This window comes from Panthera pardus, unplaced genomic scaffold (assembly GCF_024362965.1).
Source record: "Panthera pardus isolate Hobbes unplaced genomic scaffold, ASM2436296v1 HiC_scaffold_18, whole genome shotgun sequence".
Classification (NCBI taxonomy): Eukaryota; Metazoa; Chordata; class Mammalia; order Carnivora; family Felidae; genus Panthera; species Panthera pardus.
In genome coordinates this window covers 13,118,653-13,137,735 of record NW_026526743.1, presented here as the reverse complement: position 1 = coordinate 13,137,735, position 19,083 = coordinate 13,118,653, and the positions used below count along the sequence as shown (strand labels likewise).

The following is a 19,083-nucleotide window of genomic DNA, read 5'->3' as shown; positions in this document are numbered from 1 at the left end:
CTCCTCCTTGGTCACTCTCGCAAAGTAGTCGTTGGGGCTCCCTCTTTCCTGTTCCCTGAACCCTGCGTACTTTCAGGTCCATCCACCTCAGGTAGGCTCCTAGGCCATGTCTTCAGCCACTCTTTTGCTGTTTTCCTCAACTCCTCCTCAAGGCGTCCTGTCCTCAGAGTCCTCCTGGCAACCTCAGATCTAGCCAGCAGCTTGGCTCTCCCTCCCCTGGCCCCACCAGGGTCACATAGGACCCCCTTACTGACGCATCCAGTACATGCATATAGGCCACCCTCCTTCTAGAAACTCCTTGCTTCCAGGCTGTAGTGGCCCTCTGGTTCCCTCCTCCCGCTTTGGATCCTCTGTTTCATTTCGCAGGGGCGGGGGTGGGGGTGGGGGTGGTGGTGACCACCCTCGCCGTCTCTCACAAGGAGCTCCTCATTCCACACCAGTGACGTGACAGTGCCTGCAGACCCAGCGCCCTCATTTTACGACAAACATCTTATAACATCTGCTTTCCTACCCTGATGAAATTCAAGGGTAATATATCTCCTTACACACCTACGTACACATGTGATTTGAAACAAATCGGTAATACGCCCTAATCGCAATACAAAAGGGGAAAAGGGGAGTGATCTATGATAGAGTAATAGGATAGTGATGCATAAATGCTTGGGCGGGGCTGTGCTAGAAGACAGAACGCGGGAGTCAGGTGGCTGCATTCGCTTGTAATGGGTACATTGGAAATTACGAGAAGGGAGACCATTTAATAGAATCATGTGGACACCTGAGACATGACGATTTGAGCTATTCGGTAAATGAGTGTGTTTGCACAAACACAAATCACCATGCACGTGGCGATTTACTAACACAATTGTTCCAAGAGTCTTGATTCGGTGACTCAGATACCGTGAGCAGGGCTGCTGTGTCAGAGGCCTGAGCTCCAAACCGGTGAGGGGTTCTTGGCAAACTTTCAAACACAAGAACATCTGGTTGTTCCTCAATCTGAACAATGCACGCGTTTCTAGAAATTTCGGTTTCTGTTTTAACCATGCAGACATTTTTTTGGCTTTTGTCTACCAAGGAGTGAGGGTCAGAGTCAGGTACTGGATTTTCCCTGTTGTTTAGACTGGACTGCATTGCTGGACACCTGCCCCCACCCAACAACACCAGGAGCCACTAGAGTGCCCAACACCTACCCACGCGTCTTCCTCAGACGCCTCCCAGGGGGCTCTCCCTGCCGGGGGGCCACCACTCTGTACTCTCCGAGGCCTTCTCATCCAGCCCTGGTTCCCCTTGCATTTTGTAACTGATGCTTACCAAGTCCTCACCTCCAGACCCTCCCCATGTGTGCTCTACAGGCATCCCCAAAATAGCTTGTCCAAAATGGAGTGCACATCCTTGCTTCCAATTCAGGCTCCCCATCTGTGTCCCCCTGCTCTGTCCCTGTGAGCGCCCCCCCCCCCGCCCCTGCCCAGTCATTATCACCAGTCAGCCACGCTGTATCCTTGGGGTCAAGGTGGTACCTGCTATGTATTAGGCACTGAACAGTTTTGTCTTGAGTGAATGACATTGGCCCTTGCAGTGGGTTTGAAGGGACTTGGTTTCTGGAGAGTTGTGTCAGACCCTGGGTCTTTGCGTGTCGGGTTTTGATTTTCTTTTGCTGGAGGCTATATTATTCATCCCTCTGTCCTCTATTCCACCCCACCCCAGGGCCTAGCACAGCGCTGTACATGCGTGCTCGGCAAAGGTTAGCTGCTGTGTTTGTTACTATCTGCTGGAGGGGGTGAGTGGGTCTGGGAGGCTCTCCAAGCCCCTCCCTGTCTTCATGGCCCACAGATCTGGACTATCTGCAGGGAGCCCGGCCACGCTCACCTGCCAGGCAGGAGGCCAGAAAGGGTCAGGGTAAGACAAGTGGTTGCTCTTGGGCTCCATCGCAAGGCCAGTGGGTGCCTCTTCTCCCAAGTCACCAAGATAGTGAGCGCACACACGCACGGTGCTCCTTCTGTGTCAGATGTGGCTCACTCTTCCCACAGCCCTGTGAGGGGCAGCCTGTGACTGTCTTAGCTCACAGGTGAGTCCAAAGTCACACAGCTAGGCAGTGATAGACCCAGGATTTGGGGATTTTCCAGAGATCTTTCTGTTATTGATTTCTTGTTCAGTTCCGTTGTGGTCAGAATATTCTCTGTAGGATTTTCATCCTTTGAAATTTATTGAGACTTGTTTCATGGCTCAGCATATGGTCTATCCTGGTAAGTGTTCTGTGTGCATTTGCATAGAACGTGCTGTCAGTGGGCGCAGTGTGCTATAAATGGCAATTAGGGCCAGTAGGTTGATAGCGTTGTTCAAGGCTTCTATATCCATACCGATTTTCTGTCTGCCTGTTCTATCAATTATTGAGAGAGGGGTGTTGCAATCTCCACCTGTAATTGTGGAGAAATTGTGTCTATTTCTCTTTTCAGTTCTAACAGTTTTTGCTTCATGAATGTTGAAGCTCTGTAATTAGGTACATAAATGTTTAGGATTGTTATGTTGTCTTGATGAATTGATCCCTTTGTCATTGTATAATGCCCCCTCTTTATTCCTGGTAATATGCCTGCTGTGAAGTTACTTGTATTTGATATTAACATAGCTACCCCAGCTTCTTCGTGCTTAGTGTTGGTGTAGCATATCTTTTCCCATCCCTTCACTTCCAACCTACCTGGATCATTTTATGTATGTATGTATGTATGTATGTATGTATGTATGTATGTATATTTTTTAGGGGGAGAGAGAGAGGGCACATGAGTGGGGGAGGGGGAGAGGGAAAGTGAGAGAAAGAAAGAATTCTAAGCAGGCTCTGCACTGTCATTACAGAGCCTAATGCAGGGCTCAAACCCACAAACCATGAGATCATGACCTGAGCTGAAATCAAGAGTCAGACTCTTCACTGACTGAGCCACCCAGATGCCCCAGATCATTATATTTAAAGTGGTTTCTTTTTTTTGTTTGTTTAGTTTATTTATATTTATCTTGAGAGAGAGTGAGCCAGCAGGTGCCTGGGTGCACACAGCAGAGGAGGGGCAGAGAGAGAGAGAGAGAGAGAGAGAGAGAGAGAGAGAGAGAAAATCCCAAGCAGGCTCCACACTTAGCACAAAGCCCGATGAGAGGCTTAATCCCACGAACCACAATATCATGATCTGAGCTGAAATCAAGAGTCAGATGGGGCTCCGGGGAGGCTCAGTCGGTTAAGCATCCGACTTTGGCTCAGGTCATGATCTCGCAGTTTGTGGGTTCGAGCCCCTCTGAGCTGTTTGCACAGAGCCTGGAGCCTGCTTCGGACTCTGTGTCTCCTCTCTCTGCCCCTCCCATGCTCATGCTCTGTCTCTCTCTGTCTCTCAACAATAAATAAATGTTATAAAAAAAAAAAAAAAGAGCCAGACGCTTATCCCACTGAACCATCCAGGCACCCCTAAAGTGGGTTTCTTATAGGCAGCATGTACTTAGGTCTTGGAGCAGGGGTTGGCAAACTTTGTCAGTATTGGGCCAAATAGTATATAGTTTAGGCTTTGTTGGCCATCCGGTCTCTGTCACAACTAATCAGCTCTGACTGTATTGTGAAAGCAGCCATAGACGATACATAAATGAATGAGTGTGGCTGTGTTCCAATAAAACTTTATTTATGGACATTGACACTGAAAATAGAATTTTATATGTCACGTGTCTTGAAGTAATACTCTTCAATTTCTTTTTAAACATTTAAAAATGTGAAAACCATTCTTAGCCTGCGGGCTGGGCAAAAGCCGATAGCAAGACAGATTTGGCCTGTGGGCCATCGTTTGCCAGCCCTTGGTTGGGACCATTTACCTTTAATGTAATTACTGTAACAGTTGGGTTTAAATCTGCCAACTTGCTATTTATTTGTAATTTGTTCCATCTCTTTTGATTCCTTTTTCCCTCTTTTCCTACCTTCTTTTGGATTTATTGAGATATTTAGGATTCTGTTTCATGTCTACCATTGAAGCATACTTCAATAGCATACTTCTTTTTAAATTTTTCTTAGTAGCTGCTTTGGGTTTACGATATGCATCTTTAATTGATTACAAAATACTTTCAAGTAACATTGTACGACTTCACATAAGATGGAGATCCTTATGACAGTATGCTCCCATCTCTCCTCCTATCCTTTGAGCTACTCTTGTCATATAGATTATTTCTACTTGTCTTAAGAGCCCCATAATATATTAGGAGTGTATGTGTGTGTATTTGCTTAAACAGTAAATGTCTTTTTTTTTATGTTTATTTATTTATTTAAAAAATTGTTAACTTTTATTCATTTTTGAGAGACACAGGGAGACAGAGCATGAGCAGGACTGGGGCAGAGAGAGAGGGAGACACAGAATCCAAAGCAGGCTCCAGGCTCTGAGCTGTCAGCACAGAGCCCGATACGGGGCTCAAACTCACAAACTGCGAGATCATGACCTGAGTTGAAGTCGGAGACCTAACTGAGCTACCTGGGCACCCCTGGAACTTGCAAGTCTTGATTCTGGGTTTGTGAGTTTGAGCCCCACATTGGGTGTAGAGATTACTTAAAAATAAAATCTTTAAAAAAATAAAGAGGGGGTGCCTGGGTGGTTCAGTCAGTTAAGCATCTGACTTAGGCTCAGGTCATGATCTCATGGTTCATGGACTTGATCCCCATGTCAGGTTCTGTGCTGACAGCTCAGAGCCTGGAGCCTGCTTTGGATTCTGTGTCTCCCTCTCTCTCCGCCTCTCCCCTGCTCACAGTCTGTCTCTTTCTCTCTCAAAAGTAAATAAACATTTAAAATTTTTTAAATAAAAAAAAATACCAGATATACAAAGGTACAGGAAACTGTGAGAGAGAAGTCACTCATTTGAAACAGACCCAGAATTGGCAGAATGATGGAACTAGCAGATGAGGGTATTAAAGAGCTGTTATAGATATATTCAGAATGCTCAAGGATATAAAGAAAAACCTGAGTGCAATGCAGAGAGAAATATAAAAAAGGAGCAAGTGGAACTTGTAGAGATGAAATATACAACATTTGAATGGGAAATTTTACTGGAATGGTTTATACAGATCAGACACTGCAGCAGAAGAGAAAAGAGAATTGGAAGACAGCAATAGAATAGAATAGACAGAATAGAATCCAAATGGAAGTCACAGTGGGAAAAAATGACTGACAATGGGCACAAAGTCTAAGTGGCCTGAGGAATAAAATAGCAAGTGGTCTTGCATAAGTGATTGAAGTTCCATAAGGAGAGGAGAAAAAAGGAGTAACAGGAAAAAAAAAAATTTGAAGAAGTAATGGTGAAAACTTTTTCAAATTTGATGAAAATTATAAACTTGCAGATCTAAGAAACTCTATAAAACCCACGTAGGATAAACACACATACGCACAAAGCACTTCAAGGCGCATTATAATCAACTGCTGAAAACCCGTGATAAAGAGAGAGTCTTGATGCAGCCAGAAGGCGGTGGGGGGGGGGGGTGGCGGACGACACACGCAAGAATCAAATAACAGTGACAACAGACTTCTTGTCAGAGAGTATGCAAGCCAGGAGACAATGCACAAATGTGCTGAAAGGGAAAAACAACCTGTCAATCTAGTATTCTATATCCATCAAAAAGATCCTTCAAAGATCCACTAACAAATGTTTCATACAAACAAAAGCTGGGAGAATTAATTGCCAGCAGGCCTGCACTTCAAGAGATGTTATTTTGGGGACGGGGGTGCCTGGATGGCTCAGTCAGAAGAGTGTGCACCTCTTGATCTTGGGTCGTGAGTTCGAGCCCCACGTTGGGTATGGAAATTACTTAAAAATAAAATCTTTCTGGAGCGCCTGCATGGGTCAGTCAGTTTAAGCTTCCCACTTCGGCTCAGGTCATGATCTCATGGTTGGTGAGTTCGAGCCCCTGTCGGGCTCTGTGCTGACAGCTCAGAGCCTGGAGCCTGCTTCGGATTCAGTGTCTCCTTCTCTCTCTGCCCCTCCCCCACTCACACTCTGTCTCTGTCTCTCAAAAAATAAATAAATGTTTAAAAATTTTTTAAATGAAAATGAAATCTTTTTTAAAAGCAAAGGAAAAGTTATGGGAAGTTCTTCATGTAAAAGTTCTTCCATCTAATGCTAGATGGAAACTTGGATGCACATGGAGCAAAGACATGTTTATGTTTATTTATTTTTGAGAGAGACAGAGTGTGAGTGGGGGAGGGGCAGAGAGAGAGGGAGACACAGAATCCCAAGCAGACTCCAGGCTCTGAGCTGTCAGCACAAAGCCCCATCCAGGGCTCGAGCTCACAAACCGTGAGATCATGACCTGAGCCGAAGTCAGTTGCTTAATCGACTGAGCCACCCAGGCACCCCTATCTGGTAATTTTTTATTGGATAACAGACATTTTGAATTTTACATTGTTTTACATTGTTGAATGTATTACTTTAAAGAGTCTTGGACGTTCTCTGGCGGGCAGTTAAATTCCTTGTGGATAATTTTGATCCTTTCCAGGCCTGTTTTTTAAAGCTGTTAGAGATCTGGCATAGTCTTTATTCTAGGGCTGACTTAACTCTATTTGTAATATGTTGTCCTTTGGGGTCTCTACTGAATGTCTCATCTGTTCGGTCAGATCTCGCTCCTCAGGCTGGAGAGATCTCAAAAGGTTCCCAGCCCTGTGCAAACCCTAGGAATTGTTCTGTCTTTGAAAGCGGTTCTTCTCTGGCCCCTTAGAGTTCCACCCTATGTGTACACAGATTGATATTCAGCCAAAGACTCAAGGGGACTCTGTGCACATTTCTGGAATCCTTTCTCTCTGTGCAGCTCCCTCTTCTTAGGTTCCCTGTCCCACAAATTTTAGCCACCTTGGCCTCTCTGGTCTCCACCTCTGCAACTCATGAGATTGCCAGACTGTTTGGGTTTCCCTTTCTGGCACCTCACTCTATAAACTAAATTCAGCCAGACAGCCTGGGCAACGATAAGTCTCACTTCGTTGCTTTTTTTTCCTAAGGGATTACAGTCCTGTGATGCCTATTGTCCTATGTCTTTAAATAGTTTTCTATATTCTGTCTAATTTTCTAGTTGTTGATGGTGGGAGGGTATTTTCAGGATATCTTATTCTCTTAGATCTGAAAGTGGAAATCTCTGGAAGCAGTATTAAACCCAGGGAGTCTGGCTCTAGAATCGGTGCTTCCAGCCTTCCCACTAGTCAGCAGTCACTGAGCCTTCTAGATGCTGAGGTCATTAAGAGTGGCACCACCAACAGGGTGCATGGCCACAGTGGGAGGGTGGCAGGGGGCGAGGGCCTCCAGACTGTAGCTCGCTCCTTCTCCCCCTCAGGTGGGCCTTCACCTTGATCATCATCTCTTCCTACACGGCCAACCTGGCTGCCTTCCTCACCGTGCAGCGCATGGAGGTGCCCGTGGAGTCAGCTGATGACCTGGCAGACCAGACCAACATTGAGTATGGCACCATCCATGCTGGCTCCACCATGACCTTCTTTCAGGTGGGGGCCTTTGAAGTTGCCCAGGCTTGGTGTTGGTATCCCCATCGTGCATAGCTGCCCAGGGTGGGGCTGGGCAGGGCCTCCTGGGTCAGGGGGATTGATTGTCATGACAGTCAGGGAAGCTGAGAAGCAGAAGACACACTTGTGGGGTCACAGGGAGTGTTGCTGTCTGGCTGGAGAAACTGGACTTTCGCCCCAGGGAACAGAAGGGAGGCAGATAAGGGATCTAATGTTGTATCAGTGCTAGATGGGCCAGATGGGGTCATGGAGGCTGCTAGAAGGGTCAGGCCTGGGAAAATGGGCCAGCAGAGAGGAAGGCAAGGCCCTTCAAGATGAAAGGTGTGTGTCCCTGTGTATTATGGGGTGGTGGGAAAGAATCAAAGGAAAGCAAGCCCGGCAAGGAGGCTTGAGTGACCGTAGAGGCCCTAAATGCCAAGATAGGGCTGAGATTAGGACCTGTAAGTGGGGAGGTGGGAATAGTTACTGGGCAGGGGTGACCTGTTTAGAGCTGAAAGTTCCCTCTGGGGCAAACAGGGGTAGACTAATGGTCTGAGGGAGGCTGGAGCTGGGCAGGGGCCACTGGTTGAAGCATGAAGGAGAGGAGGTCTCGCTGGTGGGTCGTGGGACCAGTTTGCAGCTGGGAAAAATAGAGAAGTAGGTTTGGGAGGTGGCTGAGCCCTGGGGAGGGGACTGTGGGGCACATAGGAAGAGCAGCGTCTGAACATCAGATAAGAGAAGGAAGGCGTGTGTCAGGAGTAGTGACGGGGGTGGTCATCCCCAGCTTGGCCTCCACAGGCCTCTCCCTAGGGGCTCTAACTGGGACAGCGTGGGGCATTCGCCAGAAGGTTCCTGCAGGGCCTAAAGGAAGTAAATGGTCCTATTTGGCATGCTGCAGGTCTCCCCGACCCAGGCTGGGCCCTGGGTAAATTTGCGGTTGAGCTTCTGTGCATAAGGCCTGGGAGCGCTCGGAAGACAGGGCTGGGTGTCAGGCTGAGCCAGGCCCAGGGGTGGAAGAGAGAAGAGGGGCTAAAGAATAGACCATGGCTCCTTCTTCCCAAGCCTTCTGTCCTCAGGGCCCTCGCTGGCCTGGTGGGCGTGCAGATGGCTTGGACCTGACCTTGAGCAATCTGTCTTGTCCCTCTCCTCTGACTTTGGCTCTTCCTGCCTTCCTCTGGTCTCCTCGCTCTTTCCAGTTGACAGAGACTTCCTGGAGGGCAGGGGACAGGGTTCAGGGGAAATGCAGGGGGTGGAAAGACCCTCACTTGACTTCCCCGCGTCCCCTCCTCCTCCCAGAACTCACGGTACCAGACGTACCAGCGTATGTGGAACTACATGCAGTCGAAGCAGCCCAGTGTGTTTGTCAAGAGCACGGAAGAAGGCATCGCGCGTGTTCTCAACTCCCGCTACGCCTTCCTGCTCGAGTCCACCATGAACGAGTACCACCGGCGTCTCAACTGCAACCTCACCCAGATCGGGGGCCTCCTCGACACCAAGGGCTACGGCATCGGCATGCCACTGGGTATGGCAGCCTTGGGGCTGGGGAATGTGGAGGGGGCCCTGGGTATCCGAAACCAAGCCATGTGAGCCGGCCCAGGACTGGGCCAGGCCCTCCCTGTGGCAGGCCGGTTATGTTGTGCGTGGCCTTGGGCGAATGTCACCGCCATTCTGAGCCTCTGCATTCAACCCGCAAACACGGGCCTGGCAGCAGTCAGTTCCAGCCCTCCATGGCTGTTGGGAGAATCCCGTGTGACTGTGCACAGCCCAGTACTTGCAGGCCATGACACTTGCCCCCTTCCCCTTTGGCCCGAGGACCCCTTGAGGGGGAAGACCTGGGTTTATGTACCTTACAGTCTCTGCACGGAGCCCACAGCCCAGCTCAGAGCAGGTGCTCAGAATATAGATGATGGAAGGGACGGGGGCAGGGATGGGTCTGCCTGGGAGACTTGGACATGCTTTTTCAGGGCTCAGTGCTGGAAACCCAGCAATTTTATCACCAAATCTTGACATTTTGACCTTTAAATCCATCTATCTGCTGATGACTACTGTGTTAGTTATCTATTACTGCGTAACAAATGACCTCCAGTCTTAGCAGCTTCCCTGTGCCAGGGAAGCACGTAGCCCGGTGCTTCGGGGGGACGGGCTCTGGAGTCACACCGACCTGGATTCAAATCCCAGCTCCACACCACCCCCCCGACTCCGTGCATGACCTTAGGCAGGAATGTCACCTGCCTGGTCCAGAAAATGGGGGTGGTAACACCCGGTAATACCAGGATCATGAGGGACTTGAATTAATGTCCCTTAACCAAGGGTCTACAAACCCGGCACATCGTAGGGGCTGCTGAATACTAATGACTCCACCTACCCATGTCCCTAGTTTCTGGCACCTGGGAAATGCTGAAGAGGTGTGGTGACTGAGGAAATGACAGGACGGGACACGTGTGGGGTGTTTGGGACGGAAGGATGGTTTGAGGAGAGAATCCGAGGGTAGGGAGGAGAGAGGTGGCTAGAGATTCATTCACTGAGCAGATTGCCTGATGCCCTACTGTGTGTGGCACGCACTGTGCTGGAAGACCACAGCAGGGGGCCGCGAAGCCCCCAGCCTCCTGCCTTCGACCAGGGGCGCAGACGGCAAGGACACGATAAACACGCAGCTTTATAAAGTGATGTCAGGTGGTGATAACTGCTCTGAGGTGAAGTAAGGGGAAGGGACTGACAGGAAGGGGGTGCTTGGTGCCATTTTAAGTGAAGGTCATTGGAGAAGACCCCTTGAGGAGGCACCATGCGAGCAGAGGCCTGAGTGACAGGAGGGAAGGAACGTTCCAGGCAGAGATCCTGAGGTGGGACTGTGCCTGGAGGACTCGAGGCACAGCCGGGAGGCCGGTGTGGCTGGCACAGAGAGCCTCGGGGGCAGCAGGAGCCTCAGGTGGCGGGGCCAGTGGACCCCAGATCTCGAGGCCGAGGGAAGGACCTGGTGCTCTCTGCGTCGGGAAGCCATTGGAGAATTTTGAGCACGAGAGAGGCGAGCTCTATGACTGTTTCTGAAGTTGTCCCTCTGGCTGGTGGGGGGAGGTGAGGGGCACGGCAGGGAGGGGACGGTGACAAATGTGACATGAGGCCTAGTGGGGGCCCAGCCCAGGGTGGTGGCAGCGGAGGTGGCAAGCAGTGGTCAGACTCGCAGGTAGAGGGGGAAGAGCCCCGGGGATGCGGTGGAGGCAGGAGGAAGGGTCGTGGTGAGGGGGCAGTTGGGGGTTGGGTGGGCAGGGCTCCGGGGCCCCGACGGCCAGTCCACCCCCTTGTCCGTCCGGTGCAGGCTCCCCGTTCCGGGATGAGATCACCCTGGCCATCCTGCAGCTTCAGGAGAACAACCGGCTGGAGATCCTGAAGCGCAAGTGGTGGGAGGGGGGCCGGTGCCCCAAGGAGGAGGATCATCGAGCTAAAGGTCAGCTCCCCCACACCCCACGCCCATCCCGAAGCCCTCTGAAGCCCCCGTGCCCACGCAGCCCCCACCCTGTGACTTCCCCCTCAACCCCCAGGTCTGGGCATGGAGAACATTGGTGGCATTTTTGTCGTGCTCATCTGTGGCCTCATCATTGCCGTCTTCGTGGCGGTCATGGAATTCATATGGTCCACACGGAGGTCGGCAGAGTCCGAAGAGGTGAGGAGGCTGGCAGAGGGCGTGGGGGAGAAGGGGGGTGTCAGGGGCGGAGGGTCATGGAGACTGTGGCATTGGTAGCCTTCCTGGAGGGGGACTAGGAGCAGTGAGGGGCCAGGAGCAGGGCGCAGAGAGGATCCGAGAGCCCCCAGGGGCAAAGGGGGTCCGAGGAGAGGTGCATATGGACAGAAGGGAGAGGGAAGCCGGGCGTGAGGAAAGCCAGAGGGAAAGCGGGCATGGGCAGAGGTGAGGATGCAGGGGAAAGAAGGGCTGGGGAGAAGGAGTGGGGAGGGGCAGGGGGTAAAGCAAGGAGAACTGAGAAGTGACATAAAGGCAGCGGGTGCGGCTGGAAGACAGCCGGCTTGCTGGCTGGTCCCAGCTCCACGGGGCCGGTGCTGCCCAGTGACACTCCTCCATTTCCACTCGTGCCCCTTCGCTCCCTCACGGGTCCCCCTCCGCCTCTCCAGGCCCCAGCCCCCTCCCCCTCCTCACCTTGGCTGTTGACCTTACTTCCACTTCCCTGAGAAAAGCGGAGGAGTTAGAGGAGAGCATACAGACCTCTCCACATCCACGCACCTGTCTTTCTCCACTCGCCCTGTCGGTTACTCCGAGGGAATACCCATAATTCCAGCTGAGGCACCCTCCCCTGTGCCCCCATCTCCTCTCTCGCCCCCCCAAGGACATCCCTCAGCGGTTCTTTGCTCCCTCCGCCCACCATCAGTTTCCTCCTCTCTGTTGGATCAAGGCTGTCAGGATACAGATGTACTATCATCTTTCCCATCTTCCAGAAATTTCTCTTGACCCCGCTTCCCTTCCTGGCCACCACGCCCCCTCCTCCCCTAACCGTAGAACCTTGAAAGAGTGTCTTTCTGCTGCGTCAGTTCCTGTGCTGCATCTAGTCTCCGACACACTCCCATCCACATCCCCACTGAAGCTGCTTGTCACCAGTGACCCAGGCCCAAATCCAGCCCAGGTCTCAGGCCTCGTCATATGTGAGGTAGTGATGGGCTTTGGCACAGCTGAGCTCTCGCCTCAAAACCCTCTCTTCATGCTTACGCCCCCCCTTTCTCCTTCCTCTGTGGCCCGTCCTTTGTTGAGGGGTTCTAGGGCTCCGTCCTGGACTCTTCTGTGTCTTCCTCCACCCCTTGGTGACCCCATCCAGCCAAATGGTTTGTAAGACCACCGCTATACTGATGACCTTTACTAGCTGTCTATTACCACGTAACATTCCTAAGATTCAGCAGCTCAAAACAGCAAACTTACATCAGTTTACAGAGCAGCTTAGCCGGGTGGTTCTGGCTGCCAAGGTCTCTGGTGAGGTCATGGTCATGATGTTGGCTGAAGGCTTGCCTGGACCCAGAGGGTCCACTTCCAAGGTGGCGTATTGTCTCCAAATGTACTTGCAGGATTTTGATTTATGGAGGTGACTAAGTGATGACACAGAGAGGCCAATGCCACCGAAAGAAGATTTTTATTACATTTTCCAGGAGGGGGTGATGCCACTCACGTAGGGCCACAGGGGAAGCACCAGGTTTTGGTCAGGAACCAGAGCTGAAAGCCTAGGCCACAGACGGCGCCGGGGCACCGGGCACGCAAAACAGCTTAGAACTGGCTAGTGTGGATAATGTCGGTGGGCTCAGGGCTAGAGGGTGGTCTGTGGCTATGTGTACCTGATCCTGGATGATTTAGGGCAGCCTGGTGTGAGAGTCAGCTTAAGCTGGAGGGTGGGGGTACAAGCTGGGATCGGTTGGTTTGCATATGAAAGGTGGGCTCTCAGCCCTCTGCTATCCCTAAGAATCTAGCTGTGGAAAGGCCCCTCTCTCCCTGACCAGCAAGGTTTTCTCTGTGTCAAAACATCCTAGGATAGAATAAAGAACATGGGGAACATACACACTCAATGGCAGCTGACAGGAGGCCTCAGTCCCTCCCACAGGGACCTCTCCGTAGGGCTCCTTGGGTGTCTTCACGCCGTGGCGGCTGGGCTGGCTTGCCCCAGAGCAAGTGATCCAAGGGCCAACCCAGCAGAAGCCACCAGCCGTATTCTGTTGGTCACACAGCAGCCCTGATATAAAGGCAGAGGGGACCACACAGGGTGGGAACACTGGAGGGCAGGACTCTAGGGAGCCGCCTGCCATAACCCCCAGTGAGGATCCCTCACAGGGACTTCTCCCTGGACCCAGGGTCTGTGAACTCTGATCTTCCCATGGACGTCTGACAGGTAACCCACTTAACATCACATGGCCAAGGCAGAGCTCCTGCCCACGCACCAGGCAACGTTGTCATTCTCCTTGCTCAGACCAAGATGTGATTACCCTTGGCTCTCCCCTCTGTCTCATGCCTCCCTTGGATCTCTCAGCCAGTCCTCTCGGCTCCACCTTCAAAATACACCCAGAATCCAGCCCCTTCTCACCTCCTTGGCCACTGCCACTCAGCTCGCCCTTGGCCTCCTCCGTCTGTTCTCAGCACAGCACCAGGGAGATCCTGTGTACAGCAGTCCTCTACTTAAGGGTCCCCAGTGCCTCCCACCTGACTCAGAATAAAAGCCAGACCCTTACAGTGGCCTGTGGGCCCCATTGCTCTTCGACCTTGCCTTCTCTCTCCCCTGGGAACCTCACTCCAGCAACCCTGCCCCTGCTTGTGGTTCCTCCCACAAACCACCCGGTTCCCTTTTGGCACCTTTGTCCTGCACAGCCTTGCAGTCTTACTGAAGGTCTTCCTGGTGCATCTTCCCTAATATCCTACTCCAGATGCAGTATCGGTCCCCACCTCTTGCCAATTTTATTCTCCCCAGCACTCATCACGGGCTAACATACTCCCTGCATTTACATTTTTGTTAGTTTTGTCTCTGCACGCTGGAATACAACCTCCACGAGGGCAGGGACTTCCTGTTTTGGTCCCTGCACACAGCAGGCGCTCAGTAAATAGGTCTTGCCATAGTTGGTAGCATGAGTTAGAGGCAGAAGATGGAAAACAAGCCGGAGGGAGTCGGAGACTTTGGAATGACAAGAAAGGGAAAGACAGGGGCTTGGATAGGAGGCGAGGGCAGGCTCAGGGAGAAACCCGAGGACGGGAGAAGAGAGAGAGGCTGAGAGGTGAGACAGAGCACGCGAAAAGCGCGAAAAGTGGAGGCTAAGAGGGGAGGGGAGGGGAGGAGTGGAGCCCGGCGGCGCGGGGGGGTGGGGGCCGAGGCAGAGAAGGGAAAGAGGACGCAGAAGCCAGGCGAGGGGGCGGCGGCGAGGAGAGCGAGCGACGGACCGTGACCACCGCGCCCCGCCCTGCGCCGCCCACAGGTGTCGGTGTGCCAGGAGATGCTGCAGGAGCTGCGGCACGCGGTGTCCTGCCGCAAGACGTCGCGTTCCCGCCGGCGCCGGCGCCCAGGCGGCGCGAGCCGGGCCCTGCTGTCGCTGCGCGCGGTCCGCGAGATGCGCCTCAGCAACGGCAAGCTCTACTCGGCCGGCGCGGGCGGGGATGCGGGCGGCGCGCACGGGGGCCCCCAGCGCCTCCTGGACGACCCGGGGCCGCCCGGCGGGGCCCGGCCCCCCGCCCCTACGCCCTGCACCCACGTGCGCGTCTGCCAGGAGTGTCGGCGCATCCAGGCGCTGCGGGCGTCCGGGGCCGGCGCGCCCCCGCGTGGCCTAGGCGCCCCCGCCGAAGCCACCAGCCCGCCCCGGCCGCGGCCAGGCCCCGCAGGCCCCCGCGAGCTGGCCGAACACGAGTGACCACGGGCGGAGCCGGGCTGGCGGCGGGACTGACCGCAGGGACGGAGCCCGGGCCGCCCCCGCTTCCCCAGCGGGCGAGGGACGGGACTTGTGCCCCGGTGCTCCGGACGCCGCGATTTTGCCTTCGGCTCACGGTGTCGTCCGAGGCCCGGCTCCGGAGCCTTCCTGCGCCCCCTAGTGGACTTGCCAGAGGGTGCCGCGGACCCCGCACTGCGCCCACCCCCCCAACCCCCCTGCGGATAGGAGGAGCGCAGGAATCGAGGACTCCGGGGGCCGGGGACTGCGGGGCCGTTCCGGAAGCGGAAAGCAGTCCGCGAGGAGAGCCCCATCCTGGGACTGCTCAGGCTCCCCAAGACTTGACACAGCCCTCCCCACTTCTGGAGGACGGGAGGGCCTCTGGGCATATGGGTGTCCCCTGGCGCCCCTCAACTCTTCTCTTTCTCTCTTTTTTTTGGGGAGAAACCTCGGAATTTCTATGAGACACCCCCCAGGGAGGAGGTCAGTTGGGCCCCTGTCCCTCCCCCTGCCACACCCCAGTCCCTGTTGGAATAAAAAAAGAACAAAACCCCAAAAACTGGGGATACCTGGGTCTCATTTCCTGGAGGTATGAGGGCATTAAAGGCTCGGGCTCCCCAGGGAGTCTGCTGAGAACCACACACTGGATGGTCACTCCTGGACTCTCTCCACCCTTGGGCCCTGCCCTCAGCCAGCAGGTTAGCCCAGGTCCTGGCAGCTGGCCCCTCTCCACTGACCTTCTCTCAGGACAGAAGGAGGCTGCGACAGAGACCCTGAGACAGATGGAGAGAGATGCAGGGATCTGGAGAGGAGGAGACACCAGGGAACGGAGACACAGAAAGACAGAAACCAGATGGGGTTGGGGGAAGGGGAGGGTGAGTGAACTGCTCAGTGTGACCCTGCCTGGGGTGGCCACGCAAGTGGCAGGTGTGTGCTTGGGCCAGGGTGATTTGGTAACTTGTTAATTGTGTGCCTGTGTGTGTACATACGTCCGTGGGGCCATCTCCACCTGTCTGTGACTCTGACCCTGTGTTTCGGCTGAAAATGTACCTCCCCAGTCCCCAGGAGAGGAAGTGAGAAATCCCAGTAGACTGGGGGTGGCTGAAGGACTGGTTGAGCGGGGGAGAGGGGTGGGTCTGCTTTCTGTCTCCGCCTTCCCCCGCCCCGCTGGAGGTTTCCACTGGAAACTGCAGCTGAGAAAGGACGAGTGAAGGTCACACAGCGAGAGCCATAACGAGGCCGAGTAGAAGGGGGAGAGATGGAGAGGTGGGGTGAGGAAAAGATGGGGCAGGGGTGGGGGAGAGGGAGAGCTGGGGAGAAACAAGGAGGGGGGCAGAGAGGGAGGAGTAGAGAGTAGGAGTAGAGGGCAAAGGCGGGGAGAGACAGAGACAAACCGTGATGAGGTGAGGTAGAATGGAGAAGGGGACGAGAGGGATGAGACAGACGGAGAGACAGATGAAGCAGGAAAGTTAAGAGACCCTGGGGAACTGGGGCTGAGAGAAGGAGAGATGAGGTGGGACAGAGACAGGCTGGAGACTAGAAGCCAAAGACAACTAGTTGGAGACAGGAGGGGGCCGGAGCGGTGAGGGAAGCCAGACTGAGTGGGACAGCGTGGGGGAGAGGAGAGGCTGGGCCCTCCTCTCGGGCACGCTGCCGGAAGCCGGGAGCTGTCCGTTCAGCACCGGCCCGGCGCGACTGTAGCGCACTGCCCTGTCTCCCTTGCAGGGCCTGCCTGCCTTCTCGGTCCTTGGGGAGGCCACACCCAGGAGACCCCGCCTGACACACAGGACCCCCCCAGTCTCCACCTGGACCCTTCTGTGCCCCTGGCACTTGTGTGTGTGCCCCTCCGGGACAGGTGTGGGGGTGAGCTGGTCTCAGTGTCTCTGTTGGTCCGCACATCAACTGCACAGACTTGAATCAATGTCTCTGCCCTTGGGCCGAACTCTGTGTGTTGAGGTGACTAGAATATGATTTCTGGTCTCTCCACTCTCGATCCCAATACCATGCAGCTGATCCCTAAGGTCTCTCCCCATTTCCGAGTCCTCCCACTTGTCCCCATTTCTGTTCCAAGTATCTCCTGGGTCCTTATCTCTGAGTCTCCCCAGTTTGCCAAATGTGTCTCTGCCTGGCTCTCTATGTCCCTGTGTCTCTCTGTCACCTTCACTGAGCAATTCTGTTGCTCTGTTTCCCTCCATCTGTTTTCTCATCTGACTTTGCTGGCCTCTCTGTCTTTGTCAGTCTGTCTGTATCGGCCTCTATCTGTTCCTGAACTGTGTCTATTTCTTCTTAAGTCTCTCCTTATGTTTCTCTCACTGAGCTCCCCTGTCCCTGTCCATCCCTGTGACCTTCCTAAGTCTTCCCTCCTCCCCCTCAACTTCCGCAGAGCCTCGCGCTGGGAGCACGGTGCACAGTCATCAGTCTCACCAGGCTAGTGTCTGAAGAGGGAGTGCATAAGGGGGGGACATAGCCTGTATCTGGGGTGTCGTGTGGGGGGGCCAAGGTCTCCCCCAGCACAACTGGAGAATGGAGGAGAGAGAGCCTAGAATCTCCAGGGATCCAAACACCCTATTAGGCATCTCTGTCCCTGTCCCCCCATCCCCTTCCCCATGGTCCAGGCCCATCCCTGCCAGAAACAGGCAAGGTGTGGGAGGGGGAGGGATGATATGGGTCCTCCCCCCACCACACACGCCCCCAGGAAGGGGGCAGAATTGCAGAGGGGACCTGGGCGCCAACCACCTGGGCTAGAAGATGTGGCTCCCCCCCCTTCCCCAGTCTCCATGGAGACAGGCCAGGTCTGCAGGCCCAGCCTCCTTTGCTGCATATTCGGCCTCCCTATTACCATGGCAACAAGGGACAGCAGGGAGGGATGGGGATGGGTCAGAGTACAGGATTGGGCCGAGGCTCTGGGTGCTGGGGAAAGCCAAAGAAGCTGACTCCCTACGCCTTTACTCTCTGGCCCTGGCTCTTCGTCCACGCTTGTCTCTCTTCGGCTTTGAATATCTGTCTCTCTGTTTCTATCTTTTTGTGTGTATCTCACTCTAGCCTTTATTTTAGCCTTTCACATATTTCCCTGACCAGGTCCTTAACCTTCACTACCCACCCACCCCCCCATACACACCAGGCTCACTCTGTGCCCCTTGCCTGTGTCCCCCACACATCCACTCCCACTTTCTGAGAAAACTATAGGGACAAGCTTTCCCTTGCTCTCTGCCCCTTCGACAGGCCCTAGGGAAAGTGTGGGGTGTTCCTCATAGAGCAAAGGGTGGGGGTGAGAGTCTGTGACACTCCTTAGGCTTCAGTGGGTGACTGATGGGGTGTTGTGTGTGTGTGTGTGTGCGTGTGTGTGTGTGTGGCAGGCCAAGGTTTGTGTGCTAGCCAAGCCTGTGTGTGTGCATACCGAGATGGGATGTGTGTGGCATGTGGGTGGGGGCATTGGGTTGTGTTTGCAGGTACAGCAGAGGTGTATGTGATCGCACTATATTATATGATGTGTGTAGTGTGGGAAGTGTGTGGGATGGTGTCGCGTGATCTATTTCTGTGAATTATTGTGCTGTGTGTCACTCTGTGCCTGTCATTCACAATTAGCAACGCTTTGGCGATTGTGCCCTGTGGGCTTTTGCTCACTGGGGAGGGGCGTGTGTGCTGATGTGTGTGCTGTTGTGTTATTCTGCAGCAGTGTCCACAACAAAGGCTCGTGTGGTGTGTGAGGCTGCGTAAGGCCTATGTGTGTGCAATGGTGCCAAGTGTGGATATGTGTTGGTCTGTGGATTTACGGGTTTTGTGGTTGTCGGTCCCTATGTGAAATGGTACGGGGCCAGGTATGGTGGAGTGTGTGATAGGCATGTCTGTGATGTAGTGTTCCGTGTTCTGAGGGTGTGTGTGAATCTACGTGGCACTTTATGACTGTGATTGTGATTCTGTTTTGTGATGGGAGGGCGTGTGTTTTATTTCCACAGGTTGGTGAATCTCTAGGGTTGTGTGATGGGGTGGTGTAGTAGGCACGTGAGGGTACAAGCTGGTGTGTTCTGGAATGTGATTGTGAAGCTGTGTGTGGGGGGGGGGTGTGTGTCCTCCCCATCTGGGCTATCTAGGTGACAGTTATGGGTGAGTACGAGGCTTGGTGGGGGCCTCTGGCTGTGACGTGTCTGCCGTGGACCCGTGCAGTTGTGTGTCGGGGCAAAGGGTGAGGGGGTTTCAGTGTGAGGTCTTCCTT

At 53.7% G+C, this 19,083-nt stretch overlaps 1 protein-coding gene across 5 annotated transcripts in view; it reads left to right on the top strand.

Annotated features, from left to right (window-relative positions):
• Positions 1-15,511, top strand: part of GRIK5 (glutamate ionotropic receptor kainate type subunit 5) — a 57,934-nt gene extending 42,423 nt beyond the window's left edge. For all 5 annotated transcript variants that reach the window (XM_053905856.1, XM_053905854.1, XM_053905853.1 and 2 more), the window contains 5 exons: positions 7,319-7,484; positions 8,778-9,003; positions 10,795-10,923; positions 11,018-11,139; positions 14,427-15,511. In XM_053905856.1, the coding sequence (XP_053761831.1) occupies positions 7,319-7,484; positions 8,778-9,003; positions 10,795-10,923; positions 11,018-11,139; positions 14,427-14,855 (1,072 nt within the window). In that variant the 3' untranslated portion in view covers positions 14,856-15,511. The remainder of the gene's footprint in view (positions 1-7,318; positions 7,485-8,777; positions 9,004-10,794; positions 10,924-11,017; positions 11,140-14,426) is intronic.
• The last annotated feature ends 3,572 nt before the right edge of the window (positions 15,512-19,083 follow it).